This window comes from Leuresthes tenuis, unplaced genomic scaffold (genome assembly GCF_036924035.1).
Source record: "Leuresthes tenuis unplaced genomic scaffold, fLeuTen1.0.hap1 SCAF_3, whole genome shotgun sequence".
Classification (NCBI taxonomy): Eukaryota; Metazoa; Chordata; class Actinopteri; order Atheriniformes; family Atherinopsidae; genus Leuresthes; species Leuresthes tenuis.
The window spans coordinates 17694502-17711104 of NW_027325357.1; the positions used below are offsets into that span (position 1 = coordinate 17694502).

At 41.6% G+C, this 16603-nt stretch overlaps 1 protein-coding gene across 1 annotated transcript in view; it reads right to left on the reverse strand.

The window, feature by feature from the left end:
- The window catches only part of tex264a (testis expressed 264, ER-phagy receptor a), a 65662-nt gene that overhangs the window by 42109 nt on the left and 6950 nt on the right, over positions 1–16603 (reverse strand). The window contains exon 2 of the mRNA XM_072382225.1: positions 10094–10315. Within this exon, the coding sequence (XP_072238326.1) occupies positions 10094–10315 (222 nt within the window). The remainder of the gene's footprint in view (positions 1–10093; positions 10316–16603) is intronic.

The following is a 16603-nucleotide window of genomic DNA, read 5'->3' on the forward strand; positions in this document are numbered from 1 at the left end:
GTAGCTACTTTACATAAGTCCAGCATCTTAATGTGCATCCACTCCAACACACAGGGAGAGAGAGACAGAGAGAGAGAGAGAGAGAGACCTCTGCTGCATGGCAAAGACAACGCCGCCTCCCAAAATCAAGCGTCAAAAAAGCTCAACTCTAAAAAGGTAGACACTGACTGACTGATTATGGGGGCTGTAATAATGTGGTCCAACAATCTTCTGACCTACATTAGAGGTCGGGGGTTTCACGTGGGATGAAGATTACTTTTAAACTAAACGATTGTGGAAATACAAAAAGGAGCTGGCTTGGGAAAAATTAATGGTCATTTAAAAAGAAAAATGCCTCTTCTAATGTTGCCCCAGTCCCACTTCTGGGCAATTATCTGATGCAGCAGACAATATAAGGATTATAGTGTGCAAATTTCAAAATGCAAAGGGAGACAGACATTAAATACTCTGTCAACAATATTTATCATGACTGATGACTATTGGTGCTGCATTAAAGGCAATGCATGGTTTCCAGCCACAAGGCCCGTGTGACATACATTTTTTTCATCCTCACCGGTCTACAAGGATTCACAGAGTTCCTCGAATGCAGCCCAAACACTTTTTGCCACATGGGCTGAGCGTGCCAACTAAGCATGCACTTGGATCGATCTCCATTCAGAGGAGAGGAACAACATCGATGCTTGTTTTGAGGAGAGACTTTGGAAGAGAATTGCTTTTATCATCATTATTCCTTTATACTCACAATCTTCCATCAGCATCATGTGTCTTGTCTGATATTTTTTCATGGTTGAATGTGTTGCTGGAGGTTTACTTTGCAAAGCAGCTGGATTCTACAGAGATTTGTGAAAAGAGAAAAAAGCTATAAGCGAAGGAAACGGAAAGAACAAAAACTCAGAGACCTACAAAAATCGATCCGCTTGGTTTATCGGATTGGTTTGACAATAAGTTTGCTGTGAAGAAACTCTCACTCTACCCATTTAATTACTCTTGGTGGTATTTTTCAACATCAAAACAGGGATTCCAGCAGGTGCCAACCATTAGTGAATCTGCCCCATAATTTTTAGAGATGAAGTTCAATAATCCCAAAATGAGCATCTGAAACCTTTGTGGATGATGTCATCAGCACTGAATTCAATACAATTCAAGTCCATTCAATTCAAATATTTTGCTTCCAACTCATGAACATGATGTCATTTCTAAAAATGTCCTGCTCCAAATATTAATCACAGTAATACCCACTATTACGGTAACGAGAAGTGCCTAACAGAGTTATATGGCTTGCTTTAATCCATAGTTTTAATTTTTGAAAGACTCAGTGAGTTGCCATCTAGTCCTCACAATGCTCGGCTCGGCTCGGAGATTTGGGTACTGGGCAGAGTGTACTGCCTTGTGGATGTCCTCGAAGAATGATGAAGCAAAGATAAGCTTAATCTTCACAAACCCACTCTTCCAAAGTCAGCTACATCAAACAGACAGATTTCCACTGAGCCAAAAGTTCCTTCAGAGAATTGCTTTTTAAAGGCCATGAACTTCTGCTTAAAGGCCAAGATGTCCTTGCCAACGTAGCTGCGTGTAATAAGTGGAAATCAAGTCAATAACTCTCACTGGGCTATCAGACAAGGCAAGTTACTTGACACACATAAACAGGATTTCGTATGCACACGTGCTGTACCTGTGTGGAAATAGGGCTTCCAAAGAGGGAGCATAGATCAGGGCGGGTAATGACTTCACACCCTGTCCAAATTCTAACACTCTGCCCTCTGCCTCAGCCTGATATTCAGGCCGCAATTTTCCATTAAGAGGGAAGAGGGCACTTCATCTCACTCAGATAGACCATCATTGGATGACTGTATCGAGAAAACATTTTTATCTCCGTAAGAAAAGGACATTGATGTCAAGGCAGCCTTCACGTTCAGCTTCATTTCCAAGACATTAAAAAAAAAAATTTAAAAAAAGTACAAAGAATCTCTTTGCATATCAGCAGGGATAAGGTGCAGTAGGTCAGAAAAATGTCAGTTTCACTCTCACCCAAGCAGGGATCTTGTGCATTCTAGAGAAGGAAGATGAAAGGACACAAGTCAGATATACAGAAATGAAAACACTATGTGTATAGTACACTAAAAAAATTGGCTAATTGGCAGACTGATGCGTGAGCTGCAGAGGAAAAGTTATCCACAAGCTCCAGGGAAGCAGGAATCGATACGAACACCACAAACACTTCTGCCTGCTATCAACCTTACTTACTGCATCACTGGCTTGTCACTAAGAACAGGAGCTACAGACCGACATTACATGAGGAGCGGGGTGATTTTAGCCGAGCGAAGCTTACATTTTTGAAACAAAAAAAAAAACCCGAAGAAGCAGATTGACATTTTCAGCGTGCTCATCTCATTAGTTTTAAAAGCTCTATAAAAAGCACACACATCCACATGATGAGTGTTCCAGGTGGCGAGGGAAAAATTCACACAGAATTACCCTGAAATCTTTTCTTCAGACCTTAAGAGCGTTAATACTAATGTACTGACGATATTTCCAGATGAATATAATTTGACTTTGTTGTCATGACATATGTATACCAGACTGTGGACTTTGAGTGGAGCTTAACTGTCTAAATGGCCGGGTTCACCACAAGTTTGGTATTCTCAAAATCAAATGAACAAAAAGCTAATGAGAAGCACAGAAGGCAGCACAAAGTGTGAATGAAAAATTCTAATTAATACTGCTGTTAGAAATGGATTTCCATCATTTTCTCATCATTTAATGCACAAACACTGACATTAGGCCCAACAAGTTTAAAAAACCCAAAGCCTTTACGTAACAATTCTGCTTCGGCACGAAGCTGTTCATCAGTAAATGTGCTTCAGATATAATCAAAGGACAAGGCTCGAGATGAAAAACAGAAAAATAACTGAATAACAATGCTGCCGTATTTCTAAGAAAGCCTGGCACGGCAAGCAATAAAAGAAGGCTTCCTGTGAAATTTGATGAAGAGTTGCGCACAGGGCTTCAGCAAATCTTAGCCCACTCTTTGTAGGACAGAACAGGAAGAACTGATGAAACTGTCAACAGCGTCACAGGAATCTAAATATAGAAACGCGCCTCTACAGCCGAGCGTTCCCTCTACAGACGGCCAAAAGGCAGACTAAGAGGATAACAGGCATATTAAGTGTAAACACATAATATGAAGCATTGCAGGTCAGAGGGTGCCTACACTTTTGCATGGGTGGTTTAATATTTCTGAGAGCCCTCGTGGAACAAAGTCTGGTGTTAACCAATAAAAATGTAATACAGGGCAGCATTAATAATGAAAAAGACTTATCTTGCACTCACCGCAACCTGCATTTTAAAACACACATTCATACAAAGAGCAGAGAGACCTGCTCCTCCTCCAACTCTTCTCCCCAAGCTCGCTGGCAGTCGGTCACAGAGACGGAGGCTCCCTCACAAACTCACACATCTCACTTATCGACTCTCGCTTTGCTCTCTGTGCTTTGATGGCATGGCAGCCGCCGCCCCTGCTATTCGGCAACATCCCACGCAGAAATCGCTAAACAGACAGCAGTTAAGGGAATCTGCGTCCTCGGATCAAAGCAGGTTCTGTCCTGCCACACCTTGCCCCCCCCCCCTCCCAGCTATGCTTCCCTTTGGGCTGGTAAAAAAATTCTCATGACAGAACCACACCGAGCCTCATCGTGATCATCAAAGCAGTGCTAAACATGCATAACGACATTTTTGCATTTGAGTGTGTGGATAATCGTAGAAAACAAAGTTACTCCTTTGCTTTCGATGACAATGCTGCAGCTACACTACTTTCTTGGAAGCGAATGCCCAAGAAGGAAGTTTTGTTATCTGCACCCCTTTCTACTTTAAACAAACTGGTGGCTGATTTGTTTGTGGATTTCTATTGCAGCTAGATGGTGCCATATGTGGTAGATTTCCTTCCTTTAGTCCCACATACAGTCATTTAGTACATTAAGGTGTACTTCGCTGCAGACGTCCTTTACGTTTCTCTTCAGAACACAGTATTTTCCGCAAGCACACTTTTACACACAAGTTACTTGGATGCAAAGTCCCTTTTCCCCCAGCCTCTTGTTGAGTCCTCAGCAAACATCAACAATAACTACGAAAAAAAGCTTATCAGCATATTGCATTATAATACAGCATCACATTTGGAGAGGACAGGCCGCAGGGAGATAAAGAATCCCTGAACAGTTCCTGGAAAATAATGCTGAATAGATAATCAGTTACCTTTGCACCATTTCTAAGGTCACGCAATCTATTCGCACAAAGGTTCTTGTTTTTATGGCATCAATACACTTAAGAACAAAAGGAAAAACAAGCTGTTATCTGCGTAAGTCAACGCTCAAACTGGCACCTCAACTCAGCTGTGCAGCAAGGTGAAAGAAAAAGAGCTGTGAAGCAAAGCATCACATTTAGCTCTACTAGAACGAGAGCAAAAGAGTGACGCGGACCAAGCCAACAGTTATCCATTTAACTGTCCTTGTTCCCATTCACTCTGGGTTTCTCCTCTGAAAGAAAGCGTACAAGCTTATCCGCTGCATGGAAATTAATAAGACTGCACAAGTCTTATTAGACACACAAAGGCTGCCTAATGCGCTGACTTATTGACAAAAAATGTGATTCGCAGAGAATGAAAGAGTAGAATAATAACAGGGTAAAAAAAATAACAGTTTTTCCAGGTTCACTGGAAAGCAAGAACCCCCAGTTTTCGATGAAAGAAAACACATGTTGATGAAAGGCCGTACAGGAGCACACAGCATAGCAACGGCTCCGCTCACTATTTCTGAATTCATTTCCGTAAAATTTGTAGCAGAAATTATGGGTGGCCGTGACTGAGCAGACATTTACATTCACTCACAGGGGCATCTAAAACGAAGCTAAGGACATCTCGGTTCGTGTTTGCTCTGTGGATACACCTGGAATTAGTGCAGCTCCACTGGCTACCCTCCAATCAAGCCGCTGCATGAAATATAGATGCTGTGAACAAGCAAAACAAATTTTCTATATTTAATTCAACAAATAATAAGATGAAAGAAGATGGAGAAGAGGGCGCTTGTGAATAAACCATGAGCAGAGTGGAGGTGAGGAATAAACACCCTGCAATGGCAGAACATGAAGGTGCCACTAACTAAAAAGGTGGAAACAAGATTTCACCCACAATTAACACCAACCCCTCTACCTCAACAGAGGGGAGGATTCGTTCCAGACTGAAACAAAACGTTGGCTCTCATTAACACGATACGTAAAAACAAATCTGCAGAATCGAAGGTGACATTATCAAATGCTGAAGCTCAACAGATAAAAAAAAAAGCATAATAGCAGAGTCAAGCCAGTGGAAGACCCACTAAGATCTGAATAAATAGTGGAAGAAACATTCCCCAACCTCATGTCCACAGAAAATGAATAAGAGCAGACTGGGGGTTACACAGCAGAAAATGGGTCATCACCGGCATACATTTGAACAAGGGGTGGCTTTTTCGGCAGCTTATGATGCACACTGAACACACACCAGTTTGGTTCATCTCACAGACTAAGCTTTTTTTTGCTGTTACTCATGAACACTGAGGTCCCCCCTGAACAAATTCACAGAGTCCCCAGGTGGAGGCTTTCTACAGGCTTCAATGAGGCTGGACTTCTTTTCACTCTACAGGCACAAAAACACTCGCATCCTTTTTCTCCCCGACATGCAGAGTCAACCTTCACATTATAAGCTTCACCTGCGGTGCGGTTGTCAAAACAGCAGAACTATACATCTACCGCTGTAGGCGGTGCGCCCACATGGTGACATTATCATTTAGACTCAGCTAAAAAGTGGAAAAACAGGGAACTGAGGAGACGTGCTAAAAGAGAGTTAAGTTTTTCACAGCTTTTTTTATCCAGTATGTTTGTGAGCAGTGATTGGCTCGTATGAATATGATTCATCCTTCTCGTCGTGCAACATATGGTCGATAAGAAAGTCTTAGATTTGCTTCGTTATCCACATTTTTCTTACATGTCTGACTCATTTTGAAACATTTTTACTTGAACGTTCTCTATAAAATGCCTCACTTCAGAAGAATAGAAATGCGCAACATACAATCTTGAGCCAATCACAGAGGTGGCTTCAGGAAAACTTTCTGGAAAAGTTCTGGAATGGCAAAACCAGAGTCTGAACGTGAGCTCAGCAGCGCATTGAGAAAGCGTTGAAGAGACCAGAAACAGCTGTGCATTGATGCTCCTGGTTGAGTTTCTGCCAGGAAGAACCTTTTTTTTTTTTAAAAAAAGAACAGTGCAAAGCTTGGAAGATCGTTCCCAAAGCAAATAGAGGCTGTCACTGCTACCAAGAGACCGAATCTGGGAAACCTCCACATATCTATTCTGCAAATATATTCTAAGCAGCCTCAGGAAAAAAAGAAGAAAAAGAGGTAATCTGTATTACACAATAGTCAAGTACTCCCAAGATGGTACGGACTGAAGATATTCTAGGATGTTTATAAATATTCATATAATATTTTAATTGTTGCGGCACCTGCGAGGCAAATGAAACCGTGACGAGACGCAGTATAGAAGGAAATGAAAGAAGCATAAATGCTTTTCATGACGCTTTAAGCGCGATTCAGATAAACGGATTACTAAATGGATGGGAGCTATCGGCTTCTCATCTTGTTTCTGCTCAGCGGGTCTATTTCGGTTTTGTCTGAGCCACCCTCCAAAATAACACCACAGTGATTGTTTTCTTTGATTCTTCAGATGCTGAAAAGGTGCTTTCTCAAAGATCAAACAGGGATTGCCCAAATCCTTTAATACAGTGTGACAGCTACTTCTTTATCCCCCGTTTTTTTTTTCCTGTCTTTCACTGGCGGCCTTTTATCAACAGAGGAATAGGCAAAATATCAAGCTCTCAGACACTGAATGGAAACAACAAAATCATATTTTCTGACATTTAGCAGCACATTCACCCATTCACCCGTCACCTTTATGTTGGCGCGTTAGGTTATACGTTGTTAAACTAGTGGAAATACGCTGGTGTTCAGCTGGAAGAGGGCCGCGCTTGACTGGCTCACTGCTGACTGAAGCACTGTAGGAGGCCGGGAGATCAGAGTATCAGAGTTGCACTTGAGATAACACTCCAAAGCTGCAGGAACAAAAAGGCCCACCTCATCAGTCTAGCCGCCTCAGTCCCAACACCACCACTTGTTTGCGTATTGTGACTGAGAATTTTGAGGTCAAAAGCAGCACGAGTCAATATTCTTTATGAACAACTGGCAACTGTTAATGTGTCAAGTCACAATTCTGGATATCCAGGTCATTTTAGAATCCTTTAGTTTATTGTGTGACCTCCAATTCTGTGTTGGTTCAGATTCACCATCCTCTTCTGCCATGTTTTCAGTGAAAAAAAGATGCTATAACTGCTACCTCCTGAGCAGTAATCAGGTCCCAGTGTTAACCTCTTGCTGGGGCACAGAGTTGAGCATTTAGCAACTAAAGAGTTGGATATCTGAGCGAGGAGAAGGTGAGACTGGAACAGTAGAGACACAAAAACACTTTACTGCACACATCGGTGACGTACAAGTGTCGCCCTTCTTTCAAAGTTCCCCAAACTCTATTCAATTAATCATACGTACAGTGTGTATGCACACATTTCTAGCACGTTCACACAGCTACTAACCCCTGCCTTTCTAAACCACCCTCCATTATTCATTAGCCTTGCTGGAGCTGGGATGCTCAGTACACTTGCCACTCCACAACATAAACTGGATGTTAGTGTGTTATTGTGCTGCCAACGGAACAGGGGTTACTCCTAAATGACCTGCCACCGCAGATCGACTGAAGGACCAAGGACTTCTTTCTGATGGCGGGTAAGTACAAGAAAGTAAAGTAACATGTGCTTTCTCTATGGTGACATCAGTTTGCTTGAAACACAGAGCTGCATGTAACAAAAAACGCACATTGACATAGGCCATGATTATGTAACAGCACTACACTCTAAAAAGGGACAACTGCTGAATTTAACACAGAGGGATACAATGGCTTAGCCGTCAGGGCTAGGGTCGCACTCATCCTTATGGGAGAGGCTTCTAACTTTATGATAGGAAAACATCCAAGTATCAGGGTAAGATCTACCCTGATACTTGGATGTTTTCCTATCATTTTCCAGTCATTGCTCTGGTTTCTGCAGTTAGCTTTTTGGGCTAGGTGCAGGCAGCTAAAACCACCTGCCTGTTATCGTGAAGGTCCTCTTTGTGCTGCAAGGCCCTCTGCTCTGACCTATCAGGTAACGGGGATATGACCACTAGTGATGTGCTGTGATGTTATTAATGGAACCTTTAAAAAAAAAATGATGACCTCATTGGCGAAAGTTTATTCCAGCGTATGCCTCTGGGTCAACTCCTCGGGCTGTTTGTCAGGTTATTCAAGTTGTTCCTCTGTGGTTTTTGTGGGGTGATGGGGGGGGGCTTTTTCCTCTGGAACAATAAATTACAAACTAAGGCTGTTTGCACACCAACACGGATATTTTGCAAAACAAACGTTTTCCTCTGCATTTGCCCTGCTTATCTACATGCAAACAGCGTTCACAATCAGAAAAACTGATTTTTTAAAACCTTCCAAGGTGAACATTTTTCAAACCTCCGTTCCCACTGTGTCCATGTACATGACAAACGGTCGCTTTGTGCATCCAAAAAAGATGCCTTCTTCATGCATGTCCACTGCTTTTTGTAATGAGCACGCACCAACAACTGTAACAATGATGGCGGCTATACAGCATGCTGATTTTCACATGTCAAGCAACAACTCTACTTAATACAAACTTATCGCATTTCAGCTTCGTCACTGTTCATCTCAGTAGGTAGGCTTAAAGTGTTCTTCTGTTCTTTTGAATGGATGTTCATGTAGACGTTACCACCCACCTACTGGCTCAGTGTGATCATTTGAATGGAGATTTTTATTGATTTTTTTCTTATAAACATACGTAATAATATCCTTTTGAAAAATATTCAGAGTTGTGTTGTCAAAGATAAAGGACAAAACTGTCGAATTAGGTCAGGGTCAATGAAAACAACGCAGCAAGGTAAAACCTTTGATTGAGGAATGATGTGCCCATGACAACAGGCTACCCTTAGCGGTGCTTTGACATTGATTTATTATACAAGTACAATTGGTTATAACCAATGTAAACGGCCACTGGCGGTGTCCTTGCGCCCACTTTCCTGTTCTTTATGGAACGCAACAAATGATGAAGAGCTCTACACATTTAAACACTGTGGCATATTAGCACCATTCAATGTCACTGATCATTTATGTCTCTGTGTACGCATTTCAACAAACAGCAGTTCAGTGATAAGATATAAAACCACAACTGAATTAGAGAAGAATACTACCAAATTTCAGCTCTCTTCCTGTTTTCCATTGACATGCATATAAGAGGGGAAATTTGTTTGAGTCACCACCAATAAAATACAGCATATTTTCAAAGACATAATGATACAGCTTCAGACCAGAAATGACGTATTTATCTCCTGTGAATAAAGAGATGATCAGATGTGGGAGCTTGAAGGCATAAACAAATGAGGAGCATCATACATGCAGCAGGGTGGCCCTAAAATGAATCCAAGTGAGTAAATGTCATCAGTAAATGTCAAAGGCTTTTTCAGGTCTGTCTTGAGGACATGCAGGCCCAGGGTATGAGCTGCAGGACTCAGACATACCTTAATTTCATACTACTTCATCTATTCTTAATCAACTTTAAAGAGCTCATCTGCTCAAGTGATAAATTAAACAACACATGAATGAGAGTCCTTTGACAAGCAGAAGGCAGAAAAGAGGACAGGCACAATCACAAGATGATTTGCACCGACACAAAAGAACATGCAGAAGTTGAAGCTCCACTCCCTCTTTATCATATGATGACATATAAGAAACGAGTGATTAACATAGAAACTTTCAGCCTTCCTGTAAACATATTACATTGCACATTTCCCACTGGCACGGCTGAATTCACTGATTGTCGAAGAATTAGATGCCACATGGATAAACAGAATGACTCTAACCATTATATCCACCCTCTGCTCACACTGCCTCATTGTGTCTCTACCTCAATGTAGGAAGTAAGTCTGGGGTAGACTCTGTAAGGGCCCAGCACGTGGGACAGATGGGTCGTGGAGGGGAAGCTGGTGGTCACAGCGTGGCTCACTTCTGGCAGAGAAAACACCTTGAAGCCAAACTTCTCGTAGAGCTTCAGCAGTTCGTCATCTGGCTTCTCATCACCCTCACAGAGGACGCTTCCCACCACGTAGCGACACTTCTCCGATGGCCTCTGAGTGGATAGAATGAGTGAACACATGTTAAAAGGCACAATGTAGTATTTTTCCTTTTGTTGATCTGTGTTTTGTTATTGCACACGTTTCAGAGACTGAACTCGATCTCTAACAAATGAATCTCAATTTTCCAAACAAGACATTTAGCTTCTTTTGCAGGTGGACAGACGTTGTATTTCCTGAAAGAATTATTACAAAACAGCAACAAGCAAATAATGTTTTTACTTGTTCTTTGAGGGCCAAGTCTGATAAAAGGAAGGTGCGATTTCTCCTGTTCAGCCTCACTGATTTATGACATGATTTTGTACCAAATGCTGAACACAGTGCTTTTGACCACACCTTAGAAAAAGATTTTAAATAAATGTGTGGTCCACGTCGGCAAAGGGAGCACAGAGAGCAATGTTTAGCACAAGCGTGCATGAAGCCACTGCTGCCTTGGCTGACCGAACCACAGAGGAGAGCCGTTGGTCTGCTTAAGGCTGAATTGAACACATAGTGAGGCGAGTAAATGTCAATCATTCCACATCTGCAGCCATATTCAGGATGCTGCTGAGTACATTGCATATTTTCTTTCACCGAGAAGTCATCGCTTGTCCCTTATTAATGCATTTTCTGACCAAAAACTAGCTGACCACAAAGTTTTATCAATCTGCCATGCACAAAAAATAATAAAAAAATTGGAAATAATTTCTCACCCAGTTAAATTAATTTAACATACAGCAGCTTTTATAACAGGAGGACTTTATAGAGAATGAAGAGGTCAAGAGGAAAAGAAGAATTTGGAGAATTGGGTGAGGCTGCACAAGCAGAAAACTGCACGTCTGGAAGTAAAAATAGAAGCCATTTGATTTAAACATTCGGAGACGTTGCACCTTCGTATAGTCTCTCGGGTCACCGAGCGGAGGGCTGCCAGCTCTGGTGAACATCTTTCTCCAGATGTCCGACAGCCTGGTCACATATGTGGCGGCTCAACTTGTGTCTGTGCCGAGAGCCAAGGTCAACAGGTAATCATCTCTTATTCTTACGCCTAACATCCAACCGTTGCTCCCAACATTACAGATGATGGCCGATTTAGATTTCAGAACTCATCGGGTCTTTCCGTTTTACATTAAGATGCTCAAAAATGTTAATTCACATCCTTACTTACTTGTTGTCTTGAGAGCAAATGTTTTGCAAATAAAGAAAAAGCTAAATGCAACCACTCCCATGATGTTTCTCCTTCTGTATCACCAACAATATTGCGTTATAATCGGTTCAGCTTGCGGACAAGACCTGTGGGACTGGCAGGGCTTGATTGTCTTGCTTAATAACAGTTGAAGTGAGCAGACACAAGCTGACATGGAGGATTGATCTCATTCACTTAAAGGCCTCTCTGCCAACTCTATGTCTCTTAATGTGCCCACGTGTCTGCATACAGATGTGCAAGAGACAGAGGGAGAATCATTGAGCTAGTTGTCAGTCAGAAAAGGATCTGACAGAGATTCTCCCACTTGTGTCTGCTCGCAGACAGCTTCTGTCAGACAGCCACAGATGGAGAGTGGGAGTTGTTGTTAAGGGCCCATATTTGTCTGTGCGGTTTATGTTTCCGCCCACCACTTTTCTAAATCTTGCCGTATAATTTTAGATGTCCACCTTTTGGGCAACCAAGGGTCAAATTGTTTGCAATTTAGATGTCAAGATCAAATTATTCGTTTTAAAATGAGAAAACTGCCAAAATTGATGATACCTTCCTGGGAGAATCAATAAGCAGATTTTGTGCAGAACAAAGACACGGAAAAGGCTTCAGAAACGTGAGAAATCACACCTTAATCCAGCCTATTAAATAAATGTCAACTGGAGACACAAACAGACGTGGAAATATTTGGACAGCGATACAATTTCAGTTCAAAAGACAGGTTTGTGAAGCTTTAAACTATGAGTTTCTGACTTGTTTTGAAGTACACAAACCTTTGTTCTACTCATTCCTGAGCCTAAAATGACCCTGGAGTGCCCCAAGGCTGCGATGCCGTGGTTCAGAACTTTCTTTACAGCCCAGCAAGACACAGTTTTGCTTTACAGTGCCACTTAACACACTAACAACTGGATAACAACACGCTTTTAACATGATAAAGATAAAAAAGTAACGTTTAAAAGAAACAACTCTTTGGTAGATGCTGAAAAGACCTCCAAGTGAACACTATGGGATGAAGTGATGAAGAAAAGATCAATTGTATGAGCAAGAAAAAAATATCAGAATGGATTTTACTGCTCTACAACAAGATGATAGACCAATGCAGAGTGAGTTTCAGCGTTGCTAGTAACTGATCGGCTCTATCGCTTCACCGCATTTCATTTGCTGTTCTGTCAGAGAAGTTGCTATCGTGCAGGTTTAAATTCATGAAAGGAATACGGTGGCGCTTTTTTTTTTTTGTTACATTCTGCAACTGTGGGAGGAGCCAAAGAAAAGAAAAGCCAAATTCTCTTGCGATAATATAAAGAGTCGCAAGATCACACTGATGTGAATTCCCCCGAAACTGACACAGAAATGCACTTTAAACCCATATATGTGTGTTTGTTACTTGAATACATTTTGGTAAACAGCTGTTTACCAAACCCTGTTCTCAAACCCTGCATTTTTAAACTGCGTCTTACATCTGACTGGGCTGAAGACCTGCTTCTGGTCTCTGACCGCGGCTGTCTGTGGAAGGCTGGCACTGAAGGGGCACAGATGGGATCCAGCCGCACTCGTCTGCATGTCCCCGTCATCCTTGTATAATTATCGCATCTCATATCACAACGCTCTCTTCTTTTCCATCTCACTTCTCACATCACCAGGCTATTTTTTGACTGCACTTGTCTCGTTACTATGCCGCACTGTTCCTTCTGTCATGCTTGGCTCATACGGGAGCTTTTGAGCTGTAAGTCAGCGCTGATGAATGCGATAAATCTATTTGGCCGCGGCCCCCCCAACCCTTCTGTGCCTCTTAATGTCTGCGTTATGTGGCTAATAATAATGACTGACAGCGTCTTTACAGACATGAGGATGAGCAGATAATCTTTACTGTCACCTGACACCGTGTTCTATAATGAGTCGGAGAACAACGATCACCTGCGTTTGACAGAGAATTACTCGTTCCAGGCAGCTTGAGATATGCTACATCTATTCACAATGCAGCTGTGAGTCATAGCAAACAGTCACAATGCCTGTGTTAGTAATGTCAGAGTAAATTATTGCAACAATGAGACTATGTACACATCTATTTTACATCTATGTACATATCTATTAGCCTTGTAAAAGCATGCCATGTCCTTCTGATTTTATGTTGTTGTTTTCGATGGATTCCAAAAATATAGTAGATGATTAAACATTTTTAACTAGACGAGCTCTGGCCTTTAATAAGACCTTAAGTACTTTCTCATTGCCTGTAGTTAGTTTATCATTTTTAATTAGAACTAAACGTCTCAGCAGCTGTTGGATGGAATCCAAGACATTTCACACAAAACATCAACGGTCATCAGATGATAAATGCTGATGACTTATATGTGACTGGAGAATTAACACATGACTGAATTATCAAACCTATCATCTTTGGTAAACACATAAAATGACATAATCGTGTTCACATCTGTGTTTGCAGCTAAATGTCTTCTCTTCCTGTGAAGTTTGATACATCCTTTTGACAGAGAACCCATTTGATGGCCCATTTAATTTTCGTCTGGTGCCATTGTTAACTCAAAATTTAATTTTCAAAACTAATTACCGATTTCACGCCACCCTCAGCTGTACTTCACAGATACCACTCAACAAAAGTAAGCATAATTACATGCAAATTTAGTAGGAAATGAATTAGCACAATTTAAAAAAAAAACACACTTTATTAATCATGTGTGATTCTTAGAAGATATTAAAGACTTAGTTTGTTAACTTTTTTTCTTTGCTCAAATGCACATGGACTTTGATGCAAGAATTAGTCCGCATCATCCTGTCCTACATAGATGCATCGAATGCATGGCCTGTCACCCAGGGTTCTGTACAGAGCTACTCACTGTCAACACTGTTGTTCAATGATAAGACACAACAATAAGCATTCAAACACAGGGAGCACAACTGTCCTCTCACAGCCTTCACTATCTTATATCTCGTTGCATCTCTTGCTCTCCACTCTGATAGACTAGAGTGTGTTAGCCAAACCAGTAGTCCACTAATGATATCATTCAGTCCTCTAGCTATCAGTCACATCCCACACAGTGGCAAGTACAAACAGCCGCCCCGACTGCATCTCATCTCTGCTTCCCTCCAGATAACACGCCAAAGAGACTACAGGCAATTAGGAATGGGACGAACACCCCTCCGTGTACTTGACTTGTCTCGTCTTCTCCACCACAGCTGTTTTGTTTGTGTCTGAGATTCAAATGCCACAATCGGCAAACATTCTCGGACGCTGCCAAAGCGGTGTTTAGAATGACGGTGTCTGATTCCTTTTCTCACAGGCAACTGAGGAAAGCCAACTATGCCTTTTGATTTGCCCAGGTTTGAGGTAGAGAGTTAGACCATTACACCAAGAAAATGCATAAAAGCCTCCAGTTGAAAAAAAAACAACAACACTGTGGTCATATAATTCAATAGGCAACAAGTTATTAAATCCTAACTGAGAGGGGTCAAATTATTGGTTTGTGTCAAGCAAACAAAACATCTAATAAAAGCCTGGTTTTAAACTGAACTGTCCAACACATTATCTGAACCCTGAAGGATAGTGGTGAACCATCATCTACAGGAAGAACTTTGGTCTGAAGAAAATCTGGATGATTGTGATCTGTGACCACTTAAAACATTTTGGTGAAATCAAATAGAATAAAAATCAACAAAATAACTCACGTCGATGTTTAATAGTGAAAGTTAAAGCATTTCCATGCACACAATAGAGAGGGAACTCAAGTTACTGGGTGCAAACAGTTGAGCATGCTTAAGAAAATCACTTATTAGTGAGGTTTTTAGAAAAAAAAAAGAAAAAAAGACTTCAATTTGCTGGGGTGCATAGAGATTAGAGTGGAGAAATGGGAAAGGGTTGTGTGATTTACTGTGTTCCAGATTAATGGGGGCATCAGGGTGAGAAAAGCAGTGGCTTCAGTGCTACACTCATCATGTCCCCACTGTATGTTCTGGAGTTACTTCAGACTTCAGTTGATCAGGTGGAGGTTAAACAATGTTTAAAGCCCAAAACTTGAAGTCGACTGACTGTTTGCATATACTGAGTGACCAACATACCATAATTTCCAGATCGTAACCTCAATGAGAATCTGCGTGATACACTGAAAAATACTTTACGCAGTGATCTGACTCTCCCATCATCTATATATAAGATACTGGCAAAAAACGAATGCAACCCTGGGCAGCTGATCAGCGAGTGAGCCTGCGCTTCATGAACTTTATGCTGACTTTCCAACACAAACGTTCCCGTCTATTCCAGATTCCCTTAAGTCAAATCTCCAAGGACCTGTTGGGAGAAATACTCATTTCAAAGCAGTTCTTTCCTTAAGGTTACCAGGATGCCTGCTGATAGATGGCAACAATAAAATGGTACAACTGACAGAAGTAATTCTTCATTAGCAGACACACAATGAAGATTAACTCTCTTCATCTTATCTGCTCCTGGCCCAGCAACTTTTTCTACCCGACCATCAGCACTTGGGTTCTCTTTTTTGAGAGTTAGGCCATTTATCACTGGCTATAGCCATCGCGTAAGCGGGGGAGAAGACGGGGACAAATGAGCTAAGTGGCATGCTGTGTCCTACTACAGCACAAAAAAGTATCTTAATAAGCCTGCCTAGTCTAGCCACAAACCCCCCCCACCTCATTAAAACAAAATTGGCAAGTCACCTATGAACCTAATGTTAAGCTACACTGACAGAGTAGAAGCTATTAACTCGCTTTAATTGAACCATATACATGGTGTAATAGCAGCACTGATATAAGGCTTCAATTATTTTTCCTCAAATCTTGGCAAAATACTTAAATAAATATCCCATTTACAAAAGTCTTCATTTGTTCTGGGGCAAAACACACACAAGTCTAGGGAATGATTCCACCAGCTTGGCACATTCCTCTTGGCAGAAATGTTTAGGCTAAAGCTGGTTGGATGGGGAGCATCATCCCACAGCCATTTTCAGAGTTCAGGTTCAGACAGCAGCTGGGTCACTCCAGGACTTTCACAGTATTCCCAAACCTACCCCTGTGGGGGGGGGGGGGGGGGGTTTGGCTGAATATTTCAGGTCGTAACCTTTCGCTCTTGTCAGGAAAACAGAGCACC